The 23,123-nt window shown below is 49.5% G+C and overlaps 2 protein-coding genes across 3 annotated transcripts in view; both read left to right on the plus strand.

Annotated features, from left to right (window-relative positions):
- The window catches only part of LOC135822625 (uncharacterized), a 33,486-nt gene extending 19,067 nt beyond the window's left edge, over positions 1–14,419 (plus strand). For both annotated transcript variants that reach the window (XM_065335431.1, XM_065335433.1), the window contains exons 11-13: positions 1,307–1,352; positions 10,322–10,595; positions 11,716–14,419. In XM_065335431.1, coding sequence (XP_065191503.1) covers positions 1,307–1,352; positions 10,322–10,595; positions 11,716–14,411 — 3,016 coding nt within the window. In that variant the 3' untranslated portion in view covers positions 14,412–14,419. The remainder of the gene's footprint in view (positions 1–1,306; positions 1,353–10,321; positions 10,596–11,715) is intronic.
- LOC135822626 (uncharacterized) lies at positions 14,419–21,286 on the plus strand. The gene is made up of 2 exons (XM_065335434.1): positions 14,419–18,584; positions 20,641–21,286. Exon 1 carries the CDS (start codon positions 14,661–14,663, stop codon positions 17,778–17,780), a length of 3,120 nt encoding a protein of 1,039 aa, XP_065191506.1. The 5' UTR covers positions 14,419–14,660; the 3' UTR covers positions 17,781–18,584; positions 20,641–21,286.
- Positions 21,287–23,123: the final 1,837 nt, after the last annotated feature.

Below are 23,123 nucleotides of genomic sequence, written 5' to 3' on the forward strand. Positions count from 1 at the left end.
TCCCCTCCCCCCTCTCTCTCTCTCTCTCTCTCTCTCTCTCTCTCTCTCTCTCTCTCTCTCTCTCTCTCCCTCTCTCTCTCTCTCTCTCTCTCTCTCTCTCTCTCTCTCTCTCTCTCTCTCTCTCTCTCTCTCTCTCTCTCTCTCTCTCTCTCTCTCTCTCCCTCTCTCTCTCTCTCTCTCTCTCTCTCTCTCTCTCTCTCTCTCTCTCTCTCTCTCTCTCTCTCTCTCTCTCTCTCTCTCTCTCTCTCTCTATCTATCTATCTATCTCTCTCTCTCTCTGTGTCTCTCTCTCTCTCTCTCTCTCTCTCTGTCTCTGTCTCTCTCTCTGTATCTCTCTCTCTCTCTCTCTCTCTCTCTCTCTCTCTCTCTCTCTCTCTCTCTCTCTCTCTCTCTCAGGCTCTCTCTCTATCTATCTCTCTCTCTCTCTCTCTCTCTCTCTCTTCTCTCTCTCTCTCTCTCTCTCTCTCTCTCTCTCTCTCTCTCTCTCTATCTATCTATCTATCTATCTATCTATCTATCTATCTATCTATCTCTATCTATCTCTTTCCCCAACTCTCTCCCTTTGCCCCTGTATTTAGTTCTCAATGTATATTCTCTCATCTCCTGTTCCCTTTTCTACTTTGTGACCCCATCGATCGATATCGATCGATTGGTATACAGTGGCACTCAAAATATCATATCTCTGGTGTTCCTTCACCGATTTTCATAAACAAAGCATCTACGTTTCGAGAGGAACCTTGGCTATTACGTCGATGTTATCCGAAGTCTCTATGAGGTACGATGCCGCCGTGGTGGGACTCGAGGTCGGAGGAAAGCTGAAAAATACACTCCGATCGAAAAATTCAAAATTTCACACTGCACTTGGCAGGGGTTTTCCCCGGCGTGCTACGTCATACTCAAGCATGCAGCACACCAGAAGTTTGCGCTTGAAACGAGCTTTCCGCTGTAGTTTGTGTGACGTCGATCTGATGAAAGAGAATGGAATGGCGGCTGTTTGAACTTTGCTGGAGCTGTTCGCGCACGGCTGCTGTTTTGAGGGGCATTCTAGGCAACTCAGAGCAGAGTCCGTGTATGTAGCTGCTTTGAGTGTGGTATTAGTCTCTTCGTCTTTGAAATACCTTTCCAGCGGTGGCAAGTTTGTAAAATTCGGTGAATGTTTGGCAGAGATACAAGCGAAAGTGCATGTAATTTGAAGGTGAGTAAATTGTCGTACTTTCAGTGGGTTCACAAAGGGTTAAATCTGCCTCCTGCTCCAGACCAGTCACAGCTTTGTGTGTGTGTTCATCTGTGGTTTGTGCATGTACAGAGTAACTGTGGATGTTGTTGTACCAAGAAAAACCTCGCCAGCGACGGTGAGTAACCTGCACAAACTACTGATGGCCTCGATACAGCTGCACAGCGGGAAAACCCCGCGGGAAGGCGATCATGGCATGATGTGTCTACATGACAATAAGTAGGCACGTAACGTCAGAAGAGATGTTTCACGTATTTCCACTGCTACACTTCTAATTTTGCTAGAGGCGCCAAATGCCGAAAGAAAGCCAGGAAAAGGGTCAGACTGTTCCTACAGATCGCGGCGAAGACGTTAGTTTGACAGTCTCTTTACTACAGGTATGGGAATTGGTTACAAGGATACAGAAAAGAGAATGTGTAACTATGCTAGGTTTGGCCCACAGCAGAATTTTAGTTGACATCGACTTTTCAGGAGATTGTGAGTCCTACTGTACAAGAAATGGCCGGACTAAGAAAAAGTTTATGGCCGTGCGGACCTGGTCAAGTTCCACTAAATCTGCACTACGAGTTCAATGAAAGGCTACAGTGGCGGAATAAAAGATTAAAAATAATCTTTGTTGAACGTAGCGAAAACACTTACTCACGAAGAAGGTTAGCACCAGTTCATACTTTGCACGTGTTTTGTATGTCTTTCCATGGCTTTTGCCATGTAATGTGGCCTGAAAAGACGGCCTCCACCAAAAATCCCCCCATGGACCGGATCAGCTGCGGAGTTTCACACTCGTGTATCCTTCACGACATACACATCATAGCTTGTGGCTCATAAACCCAGAGATACTCTTGGAAGGCCACTAACTGTCTTGAACCATACTCAGATTTACTTCGATGACCATTCAGAAGAATACCATCACAAGCAGAACTCTGGAAAAACACAACTACGCCTTCGATCCAATGAACTATATAGCAGCAAAGCAACGCAGCTCTCAATCAGCAAGAGCGTCGGCCACATCTAACACCTTGCCTCTACACCAACACTTAGCACATACATGTAGATAAGAAGAGCGCGTGATGACGAATGAGGTGCTAAGTGTTAGCGTAGAAACAAGGCACTAGACGTGGCGCGTACGGGTAATGATGTAGCAGAGCGTGGAGAGGAAAACTCTTCAGTAACATTCAAAGAAGCAGAACGAGAACGAATAATACATCAATTGAGGCTACCTCTGTAACATTCTCCTCTTCCTCGATATGAGACAATGTGACCAGATCGAAACAAAACAAAATAAACAGTACCTTACTAGCTCCACCACTAAGAACTCAACACCGTGCACATGGAAAAGCAAGTCCAGGTCGCTAGACAGCAGGTCCCCCGCAGCGGCGGTCCAAGCAGCTGGGTAAAGATATAGCAATACCGCTGACTAATAATAAGAAGAAGATAAAGGGCATGCAATGATTAGCAGAAGACAGACAGCAGAAAAGCTAGAGTGTCCACATCAGTCCATCACTCTGGCGAATGCTCCAGTGGGCACAAGCGGTTGATGGGTCGCACAAGAGTACGATCTCCCACCTGCACCTCGGCAACACGTACTCGTTCACCCTTCCCGGGGTAGACTTCCAGAATCCGAGCCAAGGGCCATTTACGCCTAGCGGTGTCTGGTGACAACAGCATGACATCACCAACCTTCACGTTGCGTTGGTCTGCCGTCCATTTGACCCGCTTGCTGAGCTGATGCAACCACTCCTGGATCCAGCGACGCCAGACATGCGCAAGCAGCTCCTGAATGCGTTGTCATCGCTGACGCGGATGATCTGACTCCGGTAGGACGACTTCTCCAAGTGTCCTGTTCAGAAAATGATTCGGGGTGAGGGGCAAGTTGTCGTTGGGGTTGACTGATATGGCAGTGATCGGGCGAGAGTTGATCAGATCCTCTGCTCCGGCAAAGGCGGTCAGCGGATCCTCGTCGGTGATGTCACTGCCAGACAGAATGTGGTGAATAGCACGTTTGGCTGCCTTCACCATAATCTCGAACACGCCACCGAAATGAGGTGCTGCTGGAGGGTTGAATGACCAGGACACACCATGATGTGCGGTGCCCATCTGGACTTTGGCTTGGTCGATGTTGTGAATGAGGTCCTTCAGCTCCCGAACTGCACCAACAAAGTTTGTGCCATTGTCCGATGTGACTTGATCGGGAAGGCCGCGCCGGCTCACGAACCGGAAGAAGCAGTTGATGAAACTAGATGTGTCGAGTGAGAATGCGAGCTCCAGGTGTACAGCGCGCGTCTCCAGACAACTGAATACACACAGATAGTGTTTGGTTCTGGCCCGACCGCGTCCCTGCATGGTGAGGAAGGGGCCGGCGTAGTCGACGCCGACGCGGCTGAACGCACGGTAAGAGGGCACGACCCAACTGACCGGCAGCGGTGCCATTCGCTACCCAGCTGGCTTGCTCCGGTACCGGCGACAGACTGCGCACTCCTGTTCCCACTCGTGGGCGGTCTCCCGTGCGGCGATGACCCAATAGCGGGCGGCCAGCGCAGACAATGTTGCGTTCGTCCCGCAGCGTGCCTGTCCTTTTCGTGTTGGAACCTGATGAGCATCTTGGTCACGGCATGCTTCCACGGCAAGATGATCGGATGGACAGCGTCTCGTGGCAGGAACTCCGCATACTGCAAGCGACCTTCACAGCGTAGAACACCGTCGTCGTCAAGAAATGGACATAGCTTGGCCAGCTTACTGGTAGCATGTACTGCTTTGCGTTTCCTCAGGAGGACTATCTCAGCAGCGAACGCAACACGCTGCGTGTTCCGAACGACGTACAGCTCTGCGTCAGCCAACTCAATCGGGGTGAGCTCTCCTGCCAGGCGATCCTCTGCCGCTGCACGGCAGTTCGAGATGAAGCGCCGGACCCATGTGAGTGTACAGGTTGTCTTCTGCCAGTCTAGCCACTTTGCAGGGTCACAGTGTCTGCTCTAGGATTGTAGGACAGCCGGGTACCCGTGTACCTGGCGCAACCATTTCAACCGGGTCGGAGCCGGGTACACAATGTACCTGGCGCTGTCTCACCAGCCGAGTCACATGCCATAGGCCATTCACACGACGGGCAAACTAATCATGACTTACTTGGTTGGTTGGTTTATTTTAATTCGGAAAATAAACGGAAACTATGCCCAATGTCAATGATATAAAGGCGAATGGATAAGCCTCATTTAGAAAAGAGAGGACAGGAATTAGAAAATTACGAAAGAAGAAGAAGTAGCTGACACATACAAGCCATGTAGTCAGTCCTTTCAAAGTTCGAAAGTGTAAAGTACCAACCGGGTCACAGGTGACCCGGTACTATATTTTCAACCGGGTCCAAGCGCCGCCCAACCGGGTGGATTACCCGGCTCACCCGGCGCTGGAGCAGACACTGGGTCAATGATCCAATCCTGCTTGGGTGGTGCATCGTTGGACGTCTGCATGATACGTTTGCATGTCCCGCGAGCGGTTGCGTGGCAAACCTTGACCTCCTGCCGAGCGCCGGAGTTGGGCTGAAGCGTAGGGCTGGCAGGCCATGGCTCATCGGTAGACAGGAATGCCGGCCCAGTCCACCATAGGTCCGATGATGTCAGCACTGCTGAAGTACACCCACGAGAGACCAGATCAGCGGGGTTCTGGTCAGTGGTCACATGCCGCCATTGCTCTGGTTGTGTGAGACGACGAATCTCGGAGACGCGGTTGGCCACGAATGTCTTGAACTGCCGACTGTGACCATGGATCCACCAAAGGACGTTCGTGCTGTCAGACCATAGATAGACATCCTGCATCTCGAGAGCACGGCTGACGACGGCTGTCAAACGGGCTGCCATGACGGCGGCTATCAGCTCTAGTTGTGGGATGCTCACCGCTTCCAGCGGGACGACTTTAGACTTAGCTGCAACCAGCCGGCACGTAGCTCCACTGAGGTCCTTGGAAATGATGTAGGCGACAGCACCCATTGCCTTCTCGGAGGCATCTGCGAATACGTGCAGCGACGACACACCGTCAGCTGCCATGAGTGGTCTTGGAATGCGTAGCGTCTGCAGATCCCGAGCATCAGCAATCCACTCCTTCGCCAGCTTGTCCACAGAGGGCTCCAGTGGGTCGTCCCAGGTCGTGCCTCGCAACCACAGTTCCTGGATGAGCATCTTGCCTCGGATGATGTACGGCGCCAGCAGACCCAGCGGGTCAAAGACAGATGCTACCCGTTGCAGCACGCTCCGCTTGCTGAACTCCTGGCCCGAATCCAGTGGGATGGCAAAACTGAAAGCGTCGCTGGCAGCTGACCACAAGATGCCTAGCATCTTCACTCTTGGCAGCTCCCCTGGTGACAGGTCGATGGAGGGTCCATGTTCTGACTCGGGTATCACTGCCAGAAGCTCGGTCGAGTTTGAGAGCCACTTCGTCGGGTGCATGCCGGCCGACTCCCACACCTTCACAAGAGACTTGTAGAGTGCGATGCCATTAGCGACGGTTGGCACGGAATCAAGCGTGTCGTCCATGTATGTGGACTTGTTGATTGCCTGAGCCGCACGTTCATCCGTACTTGTGAGCACCCTCGCATGCTCCTGGGAGACGAACTGAGCGAGAAATGGTGATGAGGCGAGTCCGAATACCACACGCTGGAACTCATACACTGCAGGCTGCGCATCGGCATCACAGTTGCGCCATAGGAATCGCTGGTATTGCCGGTCGGATTTGTACACACCAATCTGCAGGTACATCTGCTTGATGTCACAGGCAATGGCAACATGATGCTTGCGGAACCGCAGGAGCACGTCGCAGATGTCCCGTTGCAGCTACGGCCCCTTGTTGAGGAAGTCGTTCACTCCGACGCCTTGGAACTGCGCCGATCCATCGAACACAATCCTCACTTTCGTTGTCTGCTTGTCCAGACGGACCACCGGAAAGTGAGGCAGGTACCGGATGCTGTGTGGTCGTGGCTCCTCCTTCGTCACCCGGCGGATATAGCCCTTCGCCAAGTACTCTTGGATGGTGGCGCTGTACTGGGTACCCAGACCGTTCGTTAGCAGCAGCTTCCGCTCGGTGCCAATCAGTCGTTTGCGTGCCATGGCGAAGTTGCCAGGCAGGACCGGTGGTGTTGTCTTCCACGGAAGGCCCACATGATACCAACCGTCGCTGAACGCCAGGAATTCCCGTGTCTGTGTGAGCAGTTTCTCCTCCGCCGGTGACAAGTGTGGCAAGTCGGGTACGGCTAGCTCCTCGACGTCCCAGAAGCGACGCAGCAGCTGACTGATCTCATTGCCGCCGAGCTGCAGCTGCACATGGTACGCATGCCCCATCGCGAACTGCCTGGGCTCGCCTGTACCGGCCCTACACAGGTCCATCCTAGCGGGGTGAGCCAGTCCTCGTGCAAGGACTGGTGCGCTGCGACACAGTCCAGGCCAAGCAGAACGTCGACCCGATCAGGCTTGGCGGTGGGAGGGAAACGGATCCCTTTGAGATGTGGCCACGTCGATGCGCCGTGCCGCCAGTTGACTGGATTCAGGCGTCCTGTTGGGTGGCGCACTGTCCAAGCATGGAGGTCTGTGCTGAACAAGCTGTTGACACTTGCTACGCTGCACGACACGTGCACCGACTGAAATGTACTCGGTGTTCCGTCCAACGTGTTGACCGTGATTCTCTGCAACTCCCCGTGCAGACCGAGTTCGTGTGCTACGACCTCACTGATGTAGCTCATGGTGCTGCCATCCTCCAACAGCGCATTGACGTGAATGCTTGTGTCTCCATGGTTGATGGTAACCGGTATCGTCCTCAGGCTGATGGACACGTCGATGCTCTGGGAGGCGTAGCACTCCTCTTCCGTGGACTGAGAACCCTCCGTGACGACGGAGCAGAATGTCTGCTGCTCTGTTTGGCTGGACGACTGTTGGATGCTAGCTGTGTTTGGCGGAGCGCGTCCTGCCCGACGCCCTAAGACAGAGTGCGCTGCTGGTGTCTGTGTGGACGGGGGTGCCGCACTGCTAGACACAGGGCCTCTGCTCTGTGTGCCGTGCAGAAAGCGGTGGTGGAGCTTCGTGCACCCGTCCAAACCACATAGCCGACTCCTCGTGCAGTCGCATCCACTGTGGCCAACATCCAGGCAGCGGAAACACACACCTGAATTCTTGGCAATGCGCCGTCGATTGTGCACTGTCGCAGCTTTGAAGGATAGGCACTGCCACAGCTTGTGTTCACCTTGGCACACGATGCACTTTTGTGAGTTGGCTGCCGGCTGGCTGCTGGTCACGAACGTGCTTCGTCGAGGTGACCGGTGGACCTTTGTCACAAGTTGGCTGTGGCGGCTCTGCCTTGCTCACGGGACTCAAGCCAGATTGTTCTCCGCAGCGGAGACCATGAACTCAGCCTCTAGGGTACAGTACTCAAGCAGCTCCTCTACCGACTCAGCCTTAGCTTGTTCATGCCGCCACCTGTGGTAACGGGTGATCAGCTGCTCGTCCAGCTTCTTGAGTAGAGTCCGGTAGAAGGTTCCGGCCGCCAACTCAGTAGCTCGGCCTGAGTCCTTCAAGTTGATGACGGCGACGGCCAGCAGTTCCGAGAACCGCTCCAGGTCTTTCGGGTGCTCCTTTCGCACGGTTTTGAGGGCCTCAATTTCCTCCAGATGGATGGCAACTCGGCGCCTCCTTCCGCCATACTTTCGGTGCAGCAGGGCCTTGGCTACATCATACGCGGCGATGGTGTACCCGAGTCGGTTGATGGCTTTCAACGGCTCACCCTGGACATACTGTCTCAGTCGAAGCATCTTGCATTCCGCGGATAGCGGTGCCTTGTCCACACAGGTGGAAAACGCTGCCCACCATGACTCGAAGCGCCGTTTATCGCCATCGAATGTGGGTATTGTGAACTTCTTCATGCTCGCCCATGGCCCGGTGTCGGCTGCTAGTGGTCGTCCACCCGTCAGTGGAGGTTGATACACATTGCTGCTCGAGGACCCAGTCGGTTGGGTAGCCGTGGGTGTGTTGGGGACTGTCACAGCGGTGTTGACCGTTGATGCACCTCCAGCTGCACCCCCAGCTGCAGGGACCGTTCTAGGGGGTAAGAACACACTCGCTGCTGGTCTCAATCTGGACTGAGTGCTGGCAGTGGACTGATGGCTCTGACTAAACTGAACAGACTTCTTGGTCAGCTGGGCCGTTCCCTGTGTGGTGTTGCCGACGCTGCTCCTCTTGGTTGGCTGACTGACTGTGCCTAGCATAGTACTACTGGCAGTACTAGCATCAGCACTGGCCACTGGCACACTGCTACCACTGGAACCGGTCACTGGCGCTGATGCACTGCCATTGCTGGTCTGATCAGCACTAGAGGTTACTGATGCCTGGCCACTGGAGTCTGAGCAGGCTTGTCTCATCAGTTCAAAGTGCTGCACTGCACCTGAGGCTACTTTACTAGTACTGGCAGTAGATAGCGGTGTTGGAACCAGGAGTGGACTTGTGACACCTTGACTCTCATGAAAGGCCAAGGCACTAAGGCTACTAGGAGAAATCTCCTTGCCAGATTCCACCAGCCCAGAGCCAGCAGACCCAGAGTACAGCATTGACCTGGCCCCAAACTGGCCAAAGACAGGCCGCTTCGTATCAATGCCCTGATCACCCACCTCCGTCAAGTGATCTGGCGTCATCAATGGAGCTGAGTACCCCGCCGCCGAGTACCGGCTGTATCCCAAGTCATGACCAGCTCCAAACCGCCCACCAACACTAACGCTATTCATGGCTCTGTTCACAGCTGCGCTGTACTTCTCCTCAACCTCTTCCAGCTCCGCAACCAGCTTCCTCCGTTCGACAAGTCTCCATCTCCAGAGCACAGTCCCAGGAGATCGCCCACGACGCCTGCTGCACCAGAGTACGCGTGTTTCAGATCTCCAAGCTCGTCATCACCAATCCCCTCTCCGTTCACTATCCGATTCAGCAAAAGTCTTCGAATGTTGGCGAAATTGGCCTTGGCATCGATCTTCATCGTTCTCAGGCATTCTTCGCTGAACGCCGGTTCTTCATCATCATATTCGTGTTCTTCGTCATCAACATCGGAAACTCCAAAATCTTTCACCGTGCCCTCTGACTGCTGAATGCTGCTTGAACTGCCACTACGGGGACCTGCTGTTCGTCCGCCAAACCTACGTCCGCCCCGACTTGGTCCGTTCCTTGCACACTCTCGTCACTTGCCACTGACAAAGAACTCTTTGTTTCCGCCATGGTTGACATTCAAAACCGTCCTCTGCTACCAAATAATGTGGCCCATAAACCCAGAGATACTCTCGGAAGGCAGCTAACTGTCTTGAACCATACTCAGATTTACTTCGATGACCATTCAGAAGAATACCATCACAAGCAGAACTCTGGAAAAACGCAACTACGCCTTCGATCCAATGAACTATATAGCAGCAAAGCAACGCAGCTTCCAATCAGCAAGAGCGGCGGCCACATCTAACACCTTGCCTCTACACCAACACTTAGCACATACATGTAGATAAGAAGAGCGCGTGATGACGAATAAGGTGCTAAGTGTTAGCGTAGAAACAAGGCGCTAGACGTGGCGCGTACAGGTAATGATGTAGCAGAGCGTGGAGAGTAAAACTGTTCAGTAACATTCAAAGAAGTAGAACGAGAACGAATAATACATCGATTTAGGCTACCTCCGTAACATAGGTGATAGATGTGATGAAAATGACATCATCACATCTACCGTATTTTCCGGAGTATAAGCAGCACTTATAATCCGGAAATACGGTACTCTTGTTTGTGTTTCTCATACACTCAAGCCCCGTTTCTACGGGCGGTCCGGGACCGGTCACAGTCCGTAACTTCGAAATGTCCGTAACTCCGAATAATACATTTTGATTGGGAAAGGCCATAGATATGGCATGTGACGTCACTATTTCCACAAAAAGTGGCAAAATAGTAGTAATATTTCCACTGCAATTTGGCCGAAGGATGTCCAGTAGACCGAAGTGCCCGTGACTTCTGGCTCCTGATACCCGAGGTATGAGCGTACTGTTCATTGTGGAAATACGAGCAGCAGCATTCATTCCATTTGTGTGGTGTTTGCATGCAGGTCCTGTACGAGTTTCACGAGCAGCTTCTTGAAGTGGATCTCAAGCAATTGTGCACAGCCTATCAGTTCAGCTCAGGATTAACACGTGCCCGGGTTGCAGATATCATACGCAACAGCGGGAAAAGCCTGGAGAGCAAGCGTCGACTACTGCTGAATGAGTTACTCTCTGACAAAAAGGTGAATGTGGAAGAAGTGATAAGACTCATCTCTGAACAAGGAAATCGCAACTTGGCTAAGAAGATCACTGACGCATTGCAGCAGTTCCGCCGCAGCAGTAAGTATTCATCAAATACAGACAATTTTGAGCTCAACATTTTGCCCAATTTTCTGTGTAAAGTACTGTTGATCCCTCTCCCTTCCCCATGCTGTGTCCCTCCCCAGTAGGTTTTGCAACCTGGAATGGAAATGACTAATGGCTTTAAAATGTAGCACGGTGTACATAGCAATCAAGCGCGGGTTGTGCCGAGTTCCATCCAACGGGACACCTCCCCGGTCATGTTTGCATGTAGCAGTGCATACATCGGTTCACCATGGTATTGTATTGTATTGTATTGTATTGTATTGTATTGTATTGTATTGTATTGTATTGTATTGTATTGTATTGTATTGTATTGTATTGTATTGTATTGTCACTGCATTTTGTTAAGCATAGGGGAAATCGACACGGGGAGCATAAAAAGTAATTTACAGTATACCTTGTGAGAGAAATGCTCATCTAGAAAGAAGGTATTTGGTAGTATGCAGAATGATCCTGCTTCAAACCTTCTTATACCATCTCCACGATCAAAGCTGTTGAAGAACGAAAATTGATAAAAGACCTTTTCGCAAAGAGACAACAGAAACACCTCGCGATAAGAAAGACTCAAAGACTAGATTTCCACACAATACGAACACACACACACACACACACACACACACACACACACACACACACACACACACACACATGCCCCATGTACACATGATGTTCACAAATAATATACCAGTACTATACTCCTGCTTCTTGTCCTCCAGGGCATAATGACGACCAGATAGTGTAGAAAGAGAAATTTTTGCGATGTAAGAATGTTCGTGATTTTTGCGATATCACAAACATTCAACTTGGCACGATGGCACCACAAAAGGTGAAGTAATAGATCGTGATGTATTGCATCACAAATATTATACAGCGCAGACCAGTCTGTATCCCAATTATGTCATCATTTTCTTGTCGCAAACATTACCTGTTTTACAGCAGTAACGGCAGACACAAGCACACGCCACTGTTACTCTCACACTGATCTTGTGAAGACACTAGTCTAGTGCATTGATAGTGTTGACTACCATGGTCATCTTCTTGCAATCTTTGACTCCCTGCTATCTCTTTTTTCCTTGTCGTGTTTCTGTTTTTGCAGATCTGATCCCATGGCATGTCATTCCACTGTTCTCTTGCCACAAGGAAGCTGGTCTGTCATTGCTACAATCCAGCAACGGTGACCTCTACTTGCAGGAACGACCGTCTATCCAGTACCACACGGATGCTTCGACAATACTACAGGACTACACATTGAATCATGGCGCAGCTAATACGGTATTGCCGCCAAAACCAGCCAATCAGCCCAGCTTATCGTCGGTCCTGCAGACGAATGTCATGGACCGTGACCTCTCTGCGCTTGAAAAGCCAGCTTATTCAACTCAAAGCTGTGACATTCGGCTGGAAACTGTGGCCTTGATCGGCGCCCGTGACGCAACCGAATCGTATTGTTGTCATCACTTCGCTTCTAGTTTAACTCCAGATCAGTATGCAGCGCTATGGCCGACAAACAGCAATGACGGTAGTACCATACGCATGATCATTAACCGGCATGACATGAACCTCTGCCAGTGTTACCTTATCGTCGAGCTTCATGACTCGGATGACGAAACCATTCACCAGCAGCTCCTTCACAAGGCAACCCATGGCAGCCAATCGCTGCACCTCCTGTATCGGAATATAGAAGTGGGCGAGTTCAGCGAAGCCGAGTCATCATCCACAACTTTCTCGGTTGTAATCGAAGGCGGCGAGTTCAAAATTGCTACCGAGCCTAACCAGCAACCAACTGTGCAGCAGGCTACTGCTAAATCACTCCGATCTGTGTACCGAGAGTACCCAATTTATCCACTTTATCGTTATCCTGGTGTGCCACTCCTTCATGTCTGGCCTTCTATGCTCGATGAGGGACCGACTGAATTGGATGATAGACGACTGGCTGAACTTGTTTCCAGAGAATTCTTTCTGGAGTCTACATTGGATCAAGGCGGTGGTGAGTCCAGTGACACAAGTCACAAGGACAGCGTCAGAGTGCGACTTCCAGTGGTGTCAGTCTCATCACAGGACATGTCATTGTGCCATCCGTCTCACTTGTGCCGGCCTGTGCAGAGTCCCACGCACCTCTGGCTACATGACATGACTGTACCATCACCGATCACTCTCCTTGCTTCACTCAACAAGCCAGCCGAGAAGAGCACTTCAGCTCATGGCCTGGGAAAGTCCCGGCACGCTGATTCCCTACTGGCCTGCACTGCCTTTCCGTGTGTAGCTGAGCAGATCTGTGACCAGCTGAGTTCGGAAGTAGGGAACTGTTACCATCGCATTGACAGCGTTAACCCGCTAGAGAGCCTGCGCAAGTGGCCACATCCGGTGACGGTTGTTACTTGTCTGTCCCAGACTGAAGAAGCAGCATTTCACTGCCTCAACACCCTGGCTGGTGCTTCATTCTCTAGTAGTGGCTCCTTCTCCCACGGAAACACCAGCAGCAATACCACCAGCAGCAGCAACAATACCACCAGCAGCAACACCACCAGCAGCAACACCAGCAGCAGCAGCAGCAATACCACCACCAGCAGCAGCAGCAGCAGCAATCCCACCAGCAGCAGCAGCAATACCACCAGCAGCAGCGAAACCAGCAGCAGCAGCAACACCAGAAGCAGCGGCTGCAACACCACCAGCGGCAGCGGAAATGCTGATGGTAGCAATGGGCATCCTGTGAGCTGCTTGTTGGCCTGCACTCGGTTTACTCCCAGCCGTCTATTTGTATTGCTAGCGTTCACAGGCATTACAATGGACTCCATTGCAAAACATGGACTGGAGCCGGGCCAAAGGGATCTATTGCTTTCAGCTATTGCACTCAGCCGCCTCTTCCTGTTAGACGTCGGTCAAAGTCAAGATTCTTTGGTTGCGTTTGGAAAGGAAATATCTGGGCTGTCAGATAAACTGCCCTTCAAAGGCAATGATCTATGCAATGGCCTCGACCGGTTGTATGTGGACAAAAGCCTCTTCCAGAGTCATCTGGCTATTCTCTCCAGCAATCGGGTTCAGCTTGAATGCCTATCTACGGCTGTCACAGTTAATTCAAAGCCGACTGCAATTGGATCTGCAATAAGATCCATGTTCTCAACAGTGTCTACAACTACCTATGATCTCAGCACTATGTCATGTCCATCCTCTGTGCAAGATTGCGACAGGAGGCTCTCGGACTCACGCGTTCATGGTGACATCTTGGCTGGTACAGCATACTCCATACTGAGAAATCCTCGAAATCCCATCAAGTTGTTTGCGGATGGAGGGTCGTTTCTGGCTTGTCAAAACCTCCTCCTAGCCCTGGCCACTACCAGCTTTCATAGCTTTCAAGGCTTGCACGAGATGGATATTTTCCATATATCACAACTTCGTGTCAAGCTGGCCAAGTTCTGCGAGACTGGAGTAGATGACGATCCCAGTGTAATGATTGACACAGAGAACTTGTCATATACACACGAAAGGGTAAAGAAAGAACTTCTTCTCCCAGCATTACACCTGTCTGCAGATGAGGATACTGCAACGAAGGTTGTCTCACAGATCAAAGATGGCTTGCAGCGAGTGTTTGGTGTAGACTCCACTATTAACAAGCGTTTGAATCTTGTAGCTGCTGTGCAATGGTGCTTAAAAGACATCGTGGCTCGAAGATGTAAACACGCAAAGCAGCTAGTGACAAACTATTTGGAGATTGAAGACTGTTCATTCATTGACAAATCGTTCTTTGAAGATACCATCGATATCTTCCGATTGAGCTGGGTGCTGTGTGGGGATTGAAGTCCGAAAAATTGCCACCATTGCTTCTTCCGCTGCTTGAAGTTAAGAGGTCATGACAAGTCTTCGGATTGTGATTGTCTTAGCCCTAGCCACGGATGTAAACATATTTGCCAGGGTCCAGTTCACAATGCTGAACAACGGCACAGATGTCAGCAGCTGTGCGGTGAGAAAGCTGGACACGAGGACTTTGAAGAGGTTGCTTATGGTTATCAACACCTTTGTGAGGCATACGAAGAGCCCGGCAGGCACATGTGCCGATTGCAATGTGATCTAGCATCATCAAGGACGTGTCACAAGGAGTGTGTTCTATTCATCGATCACCCTAATATGCACCGCTGTACTCTACCAACTGAGGAGCATCTCTGTAGTTCACAATGCCTTCTCAGCTCCCACCCGATCAGTCCTAGCACTGAAAGCGGATTTGTTCATCCTTCATGCGCATCACCAATCATTGCTGACCACACTCATCTCTGTGGCAAAGAGCACAAATGCGTAGCTCTTTGTGACGACGCAGGTGGTATATGCGAAATCAGCCGAGAGCCCCTTGATGGAGGTGCATGGAAGCTTGAAGCTGGCCGTGATGGCTATCGACTTCAATGCATGATCGTTATACCAGCCAACCTGACTAATCACACTGCAGATGTCACTCACCACTGTGGAAAGGTTCACAGATGCGGAGTCGTGTGCCCTATTTGCAGCTGTTGCTGTGACAAAGAAGTAAACCATGACGGCCTGCACTCCATCGGAGAACACGGACAAGTCGTCAATGCTACAGCGGTTCGGCAGATGGAGACGAGAGATCTAGGCAGTCTTGGATCAGATCTAACTTGCAAACAGCTCTGTATCTCTGAAGGACGAGGACACATTCACGTATTGACAACCAGAGACAGTGCTGTCCAGAGGAAGAATGCTGGTGAAGTCGATCACAGTCGCTTTTGGTCTCACTTCGACTTTGAGGACCCGTGCAGCAGTGATACTGATCGAGATATCTTCGGTCGATGCTCAGCATACTGCCACGACTGCATACCTGTGGACTGTGAGGATTCAAGCAGTGGCATTCAGTATGACGACCACTCTGCTGGACTCACCTACTGCACTGAAGCAGTGCTACACGGCAGATTAACTGGTCCAAAAAACAACTCCGGTGGCTACACCAGTATTGAGAGAGACTACCAGCAGTCAGGAACACTACCTGGTCATCACTTTCTCTGCCGAAAGCAGCACACATGCCATGGAAGATGTGAATGTGCTGCTGGAAATGAGCAGTGCAGTGAGCAATGCCGGAAAGTGATCTCTCACGACGGCACGTGTTCATGTGGAAAGTTCCATCGATGTGGCGACACGTGCAGCATCAAGAAGACCTCACGAGATGAGACAATCAATTGCACCAAGCAATGCAACGAGTCATCTGAGAAAATTGATCACATATGCTACTGCGACGACACAAAGTGCCATGCGGTATGTAACATCCAAGAGTGCAGAAATCAATGCAATCTTCATCATCAGCATGAAGGCGATCTGCATGACTGTGAACAGGAGCATACTTGTGCTGCACCATGTCAAGATGATGGTCGTTGTGAGCAGCAGAAGCAGCCAGTAGAAGCCGTTGATGGACAAAGTGTTCCACAGGCAGAACATGCAGGGCAGGCAGGTATCTCGAAGAAGCTCACGTGCAACATTCCGCTGAAACGTGGAGATCGCAGTCATACAGGATCTCACTCTTGCAAAGGTATCCATCTGTGTATGGACACATGCCCTCATTGTGCAGCGCCATGTTTTCTTCAAGTCAATCACACAACGCTTGTGCATGAGGCAAACCATAAACCCTTCACAAGCGGAAGGGGGTTGCAGATATTCTACGGCGACACGCGGCCAGTTCCAACCTCGCAACGGACGACCTGTGCTACTGCTTGCAATACTGCTGGTGCTGGTCATTTTCATGTGCTTGGAAAGTGCGAAAACATGGCACGTTGCACAGTGGACCCCGGTCGAATACAGCATTACCAGGGGCAAAGGCAGCGTCTGCATGTTGCGTCTCACGCCACATTCTGGCAATCAATATCATACAAAGATCCCTACTCTGACAAGGAAGTTTCTTTCTTCCAGTCCTGCCATGTGCAATGCACTAAAGGGCATGGTAAAGAGGACAGACCTCACTGTGCTGGAGAGATGTGGCATGCATCATACCGTATGCAAAGGACAGGCTATGTCATGGGCGTACATGATAAGCTACAGCGGACCACCGTCTTTCATTTCTTTGAGAAGGATCAGCATAAGTGCACCCAGAGCTGCTCAATTCGCAATGCAGGAAGTCTTTGCAATCGTGGATGCAAGAAGCAGATTCAGCATAACTGCTCCCCTCGGTGTAAGGCCGATTGCCCAGGAACTGGTGACCCCAGACACTTTGAAGGTTTTCCACAGCATCATTGTTTCGAAGAACATGATTGTGGAGAGTTTTGTGACAGCTCTCATCCCGGTGTTTGCTTTCTTGCATCAACTGACAGCCCTGCTCCAGTCGGAAGCCGACTTATACGTCAGAACAGCAATGCCTACAGCTTGAAGTGCAGTGTGGCATATCCTGTGGGCCAGTCCGATCATCGAAAGCGACAAAAGTCTCACAGCTGCGGTAGAGAGCACACCTGTGAGAAGTTCTGCCCCCTGTGTGAGCGCTACTGCAGATTGCGATACGCTCACTCAGATCCCTGCGAAACAGACCATGGCTTTGTGATGAATACCGAGAAGACAGTTATTACCAAGCAGGATGGCAACAGAGTAAAACTGCCAGACCCAGGTCAACAACAAACCTGTAGTGAGATTTGCAATGCTGCCGGTCCGTCACACTCACACCAGGTGGAGTGCAGCTGCACGACACAATTTGTTGTCTCACAGCCCCAGCCTTTCCACAAGCATAAGTGGACTACTAGCCAAGTCACCACGTACGACTTGACATCACATCGCGTCTTCTGGGAAAAGAATGGATTTCAAGATCCGTATGTCTCAAGAGCAGACATGGGTGAAGACTTCTCCAGGTGCGGTGCTCAGTGTAACCATCAGCTAGATGTGAATGCAGTTGACAAAGCTGAGGCGTCCAAGTGCTATTTGGAGCTATACCATCCATCGGTAAACATTCTTGTATACAAGGACAAGGTGGGTCACATTGAATTCGAGAATACACTTGGTAGGGCAGGTTTGAAGCCCGCGCATTACTTTCAGTGTGAACACCAGTGCCTACACCGATGTGACAAGAGAGACAACGGAGAACAGTGCAAAGGACAATGCAAGCATCAAGCTGGTCACCAAGCACATGGAATCAACCAATGTGAGTGCACCAAGCCGCATCATTCTCTACGAGTAAGAGCCATTCACTGAGGCAGGCATTCCATACCACGCCGCTACTGGTAGTCAAAAGAATAGTCAAGAGTTCTGGTAGGAGCTGCACTTCCCCGATCCTGCATTGAGCTTAGTCGCATCTGCTCATCCACTGGTGTTCAACCTGTACAATGAGATATACGATGATGGACAGCTACAGGCATTCTGCAACCTAGGTGTGCTCCACAGTATTTATGATACTCCGCCTAACCTCAGCAGGGAACACCAAGGATATTTCTTGGAGAACTGTCAGAATCTCTGCAGGGTGCCCTGGCTTTTCAACAGTGCATATGGTGCCATGGGAATGTGCTTGAAGCACAGCGTACAAAAGACAGCCAGCGTGTACCAGCAAAACGTGTCTGGAATGAGCCTAAGCGGGGAAGCACTGCAAGCAGCGAGTGAAATGAACATGTCAGGTTGAACTAATGCCTGCAGGAAGCTATGCGCTCTATGCAGAGTGCCGCCCTGCACCCCTGCAGTTTGCCAATTCATGATGATAGTCAACCACATGACTGCAATCATGACTGGAACCCTTCTGACCACGCGGCGCGAGGTGTGGTTTAAGACACATGTCGGCCATGATGACATGGTATAGGCGACAAGACGTGTGCCACACTTTCCAAGTTGCCAGGACCCGACCGCAGCAACATCTACTATGACCGCAAACGGAGATCTCCAAATGTGTTGCAAGCACAAGCACGAAGCCGACGGCAGTCGTATCAACAAAGGTGTGAACCATGAAGAGTCCTGGGCTTTGATGGGATTTGCTCCGCCTTGCTAAGTCCATGCCAGAGGAAGATTAAGGTGAGTATCACTGGTTGTTTGGTGTCTTGCTTTGGTGTCTTGTTGGTGTCTTGCTGCAAAAGCATTGCGATTATGAACAGGTCAAAAAATTCTCCCAGTCGGCTACTCTGCTTTATACCGAGACGAAGTGGTGTAAACAAGTACAAGTTTCAATCTGTTTTTGAGTGTCTGTCTACATACAAAGAGCAAGTTCAAGTGTTTGCATTGAGATAAACATGCGGGTACCAGCTTTCGGGATGTGTGCGCGTTGCTATTGCGAGGGATGTGAAAAAGGGTTGAATAACTCGAAGACTGCGCTTGAGCTGAAAGAATGCGCTTGAGAACTTGGCTTGGACTCACTGAAAGGCAGGCTGTATGGTGGGAACATGTTTCTGAACGGTAACCATGGTCACTCATTAACACCAAGGCGATAAGCGATCGAAAGTCGGAAAAAAACTTTGAAGTGATTGCGTTTGTTTCGGCATCATCTTCAAAGCGAAACTTTCCACCTCTCTACACTGCGCTCATCAAAATGCCTATTCCTCTATCTGCTATCCATTCGTTGTCTACCTTCACTGAGTAGCTCTTAATGATCAAAACAGCTGTCTGTAGGATATGGAACATCTATCCAAGAACGAACTTCCTTGCTATGGTGTGGTGAATGTGGGCCAAGAGCGCAGTGTGAAGCGTTGGAAAGTTTCAAATTATCGCAGCTTCTGAGGTATCTTCAAAACGTTTCAAACTATTCTTACAATTTCAAAGTGAATGGAAGGTCTGAACACAACAGATTTGATGGCTTGTATACGGGTCACTTTGCTGGGAGCCATGGCCTCACAAGCCTGGAACATGGCTTGTTTATGCGAAATGGCTGAAAATCTATTTCCACGGCACATCAAGACAGGGTGGAAGCAAGCAGGATCAGTGGAGGATAAAATTGGAATGCGAAGTTTGGTGCTGTTTTGTATTATCCATGGAGCATTGATTGAGAAGGTATTGGTGCGTGATGAGATAGCAAGGGCAATGAGAAGGCATGAAAGCATGCCCGTGAACACGAACGGCGCACATGAATTTTTCACCACGCGTACTTGGGTACCGCTTGTGCTCCCAGAAGTCTCGCGGAAGCTCAGGCTCGCTGATTTACCCTGCCTGGTCTCGTGCCACGAATAGTTATTGTGTCACCGCAGATTGCGCGCGCAATCTTCGCAATCTGGGAATTCTCAGATTGCGCGGAACACATACGTGATGACTGCACTGCGCCTAGACTACTGTACATAACAAATATGAACGGCCACGGCTAAGAGGCCGATCCCCATTTCTTTGCCATCCAACAGTACTGTAGCATGAGTGGCTATGGTGCATGTTCACGACGGTTAGAGTGCATTCTAAATGAAAATTTCTATTTGTATTTTCCAGAGTATACTCCACACTGTAGTATAAGCCGCGCCCAGAGTTTTGTCACAAATACCGACATCTACCTGTGTTTCACAGTTCATTTCACCATCGTAGTATAAGCAGCACTGAGATATTTTTGGTAGAATTGCGAGTGTTTGAAGTGCGGCTTTTACTCCGGATATACGCTACATGCCCACACTAGTGCTGTGCTCCTTGTCCAAGGGAAAGATAAAGAACAGCACCAGTGTATCTCATGTTTCCACTCTGCTAGTTGTAGATGCGGTGTTGGCAATGGTGGTGTGGTGGTGTACCTCTTCAGTTTGTACTACGTCTCGTGGCTCCAGTGCCACATGTAAAACCACACACGGGCAGCTTTTGAGGAAAACTCCGAAAAATCACTTTGGTAACCTGTTGCGGTTGTTAGTGCCAATATTTTAAACTATCTTTTCATACTGCCTTCCAAAGTGATTTCTGTTGGTGACCACTGAAGTACTATCATGTACATGAAATGAGCTGCAAATATGCATGCCCAGAATTCATGTGCATACATTTGTAATGTGCTACGAAGCAGCTTGCCTGCGGTGGTGTTATTGAATTGCGGTCTAAAACTGTATCAATTATCAATTACGTCTCCGTAAAGGTTGAACGATTGTTTTTTCCTGTCTTGCCCTGTGTGCTTCTCCAGATTGCTTCATTACGCCGTGCTGGATAGACCCATGGTTACGCTGACAGACACGCTCCCACTCTGGATCACCTGCGTCGTGGAGAAGCTCCGTCACCCGTAGTCTCGATATTGAAGTTCTTAGTCCTGTTCGGCTTCACAAGACAGTGTGACAATGACAATGTATGGATGCATGCGCGTATCAAGCTATTTTATTTATTATATATTTTATTATATCTGCCACCGGCCTTGGTCCTTGTCAGTATTGGTTATTTATTTCCTCACTCAACCGCATACAGTACTAGTAGACTCAATTCAATGCTGTACAGTCAGCTAGCTATATCTAGTCATGATCAGTACAGTGCAGCTAGACCCAGTTCATACACATGATTGTATTCGCATGTTGTGCAAGCATCGGAAACTATTCAGACCCGGAATTTGTGTGCAACATTTACACCTGGAATTCTTCCAGCTGTGCCCGACTAGATGTTTTGGGTCACCGATTTTGTTTCTAAATTCACGGATAACAGAGAAATCTGCTCCGGTATAGGTTGAAGTAACTGGGTGTGTATTTTGTATGTATCTCTTTCTAATTATTGCATACCAATGGTTGGGCTTGAATGAACCAATGACTAAGATGATAATTATGGCAAGTTTAGGGCCCGGTGTATGCCATGCGACTTGAAATCATTTTTCAACATTCTTATCAGATTTAACTCGGATGGAGAGACAAGGATTAAAATTCAAAAAGAGGACCAAAAGTTTACAAGTTATCCGTTTTTCCAACACTAATGGTTATAAGCAGAATACAGTTGAGTCAAAAATGTGCAACAATTAGCACAAAACTGACTCGCGCGTTCTAGACGTGTCGTTGAATGTCATGATCTCATCAGTCAGTTTTGTGCTAATTGTTGCACATTTTTGACAACACTGTAATCTGCTTATAACAGTTAGTGTTGGACAAAACGGATAACTTGTAAACTTTTGGTCCTCTTTTTGAATTTTAATTCTTATCAGAAGAAATCGTTTCTCGTGGTTGACTGATTTGTTGATTTTCATTATCTACTGGTATCTTGCGTCAGCCAGCGCAGAGTCTTTGCTGGCTTGCAGCTTCTTTAGCAAGTGTGATGTCCTTTGCAATGCCCGTCCGTGACCGGCATCACTACTCCTGAGCTAGAACCTTAGAGGCTACGCGTATCGTGTTATTGCTATACCAGTTTTTCGTGATGTTTCGCCGGGGGCCTTTTGGCGCGCACCTGTAGCGGTAAACCTTTAAAAAGTGTTTTAAAACCTCTTTTCTCTCCGAGTCGACATAGTACATGTAGTACATGCACGTGTGAATCAATAATCTCCTCGCACCGCTGCTCATTCTTAAACCCATCCTAGCGGTACCTACATGTATGACCACTTTATTCCTGGTGATGGCTATTTTATGACCGAAACGTTGAAATACTTTTTCCTGAAATGAATTTGTGAATAACAGTGTGAGCCAGTGTTGCTGACAACCCACTATCACTATTTCGGTTGCGTGATCATGGGGATGCACCCTATAGGATTCTAAATTGGTCTGCCGGTGTAGAACGAACACGTATTATTTTTGTGAATCGTTTTTCGATGACTTGTTGTTCGGTAAACTTGTTTTCGGTGAGAAGTCGGTATATATCCACTGTCCTGGACAAGGTTAGTCGTCCACTCACCTCCGTGTATTAGTATTTCATAGGCGCCAAGCTACTTTCTTGGAGGATGGGAAGTACATGTATGTGAGGTGAGCTCATACGGTCATATTCAATGCTGCTACTGTTACGTCACGTGTAGCTGAGCACCTGCACTGCCCGACCGGCCCAGCTTGCCGGTAAGTAAGGTGCTTTCAAGTACAGTAAAACCTGGTGTAAGCGACCTCTCGTTTTAGCGACCACCTGCTCTTAACGACCGTTTTCCATGCACAGACAGTTCTACACAGACACTGTGGGACCTGGTTCTAAAGACCACCTGGCTTTAACGACCGCTTTTCTTGCACCATGGGGTGGTCGCTTAAACCAGGTGTTACTATACAAGTAACATTGTACTTGTTTTGAGGAGACACTACAAAAAAGGACACACTTACATGTACAGAATGTAAATCTGTTAAAATACCTTTTTTTAAAGAAAGCAACGTAGTAAGGAAGAATTGAGAACGTTTTCTTGTGACCTTCTTCAGTGCGATAATGTTACTGACCAGTAAAATGAAACAACACAGGAATATAATAATTATTATTACCATCAGGTGCTAGCCATACTACAAAAAAAAGAGCCCGAGCAAAGCGAGATCGGGGAGAACTTATTTCTCGCGCAACATTCTCGGTTGCAAATATACATGTAGCATCTGGCGTGTTCTTTATCATCGTTTCTTTCCTGACTTCTTCAGTCAGTTTCACATCTGGCTGCGGCCAGCTACCTTATTTGTGGGTTGCCGTGATTGCTGTCTATGTCTCTGTGTGTGCCAGTATATGCGAGGGATCTGACGCAAC

Source organism: Sycon ciliatum, chromosome 8 (assembly GCF_964019385.1).
Source record: "Sycon ciliatum chromosome 8, ocSycCili1.1, whole genome shotgun sequence".
Classification (NCBI taxonomy): domain Eukaryota; kingdom Metazoa; phylum Porifera; class Calcarea; order Leucosolenida; family Sycettidae; genus Sycon; species Sycon ciliatum.

Excerpts from the sequence above, each read along its gene's own strand:
- LOC135822626 (XM_065335434.1), top strand. The coding sequence starts at position 14,661 with ATGTGCCGATTGCAATGTGATCTAGCATCATCAAGGACGTGTCACAAG.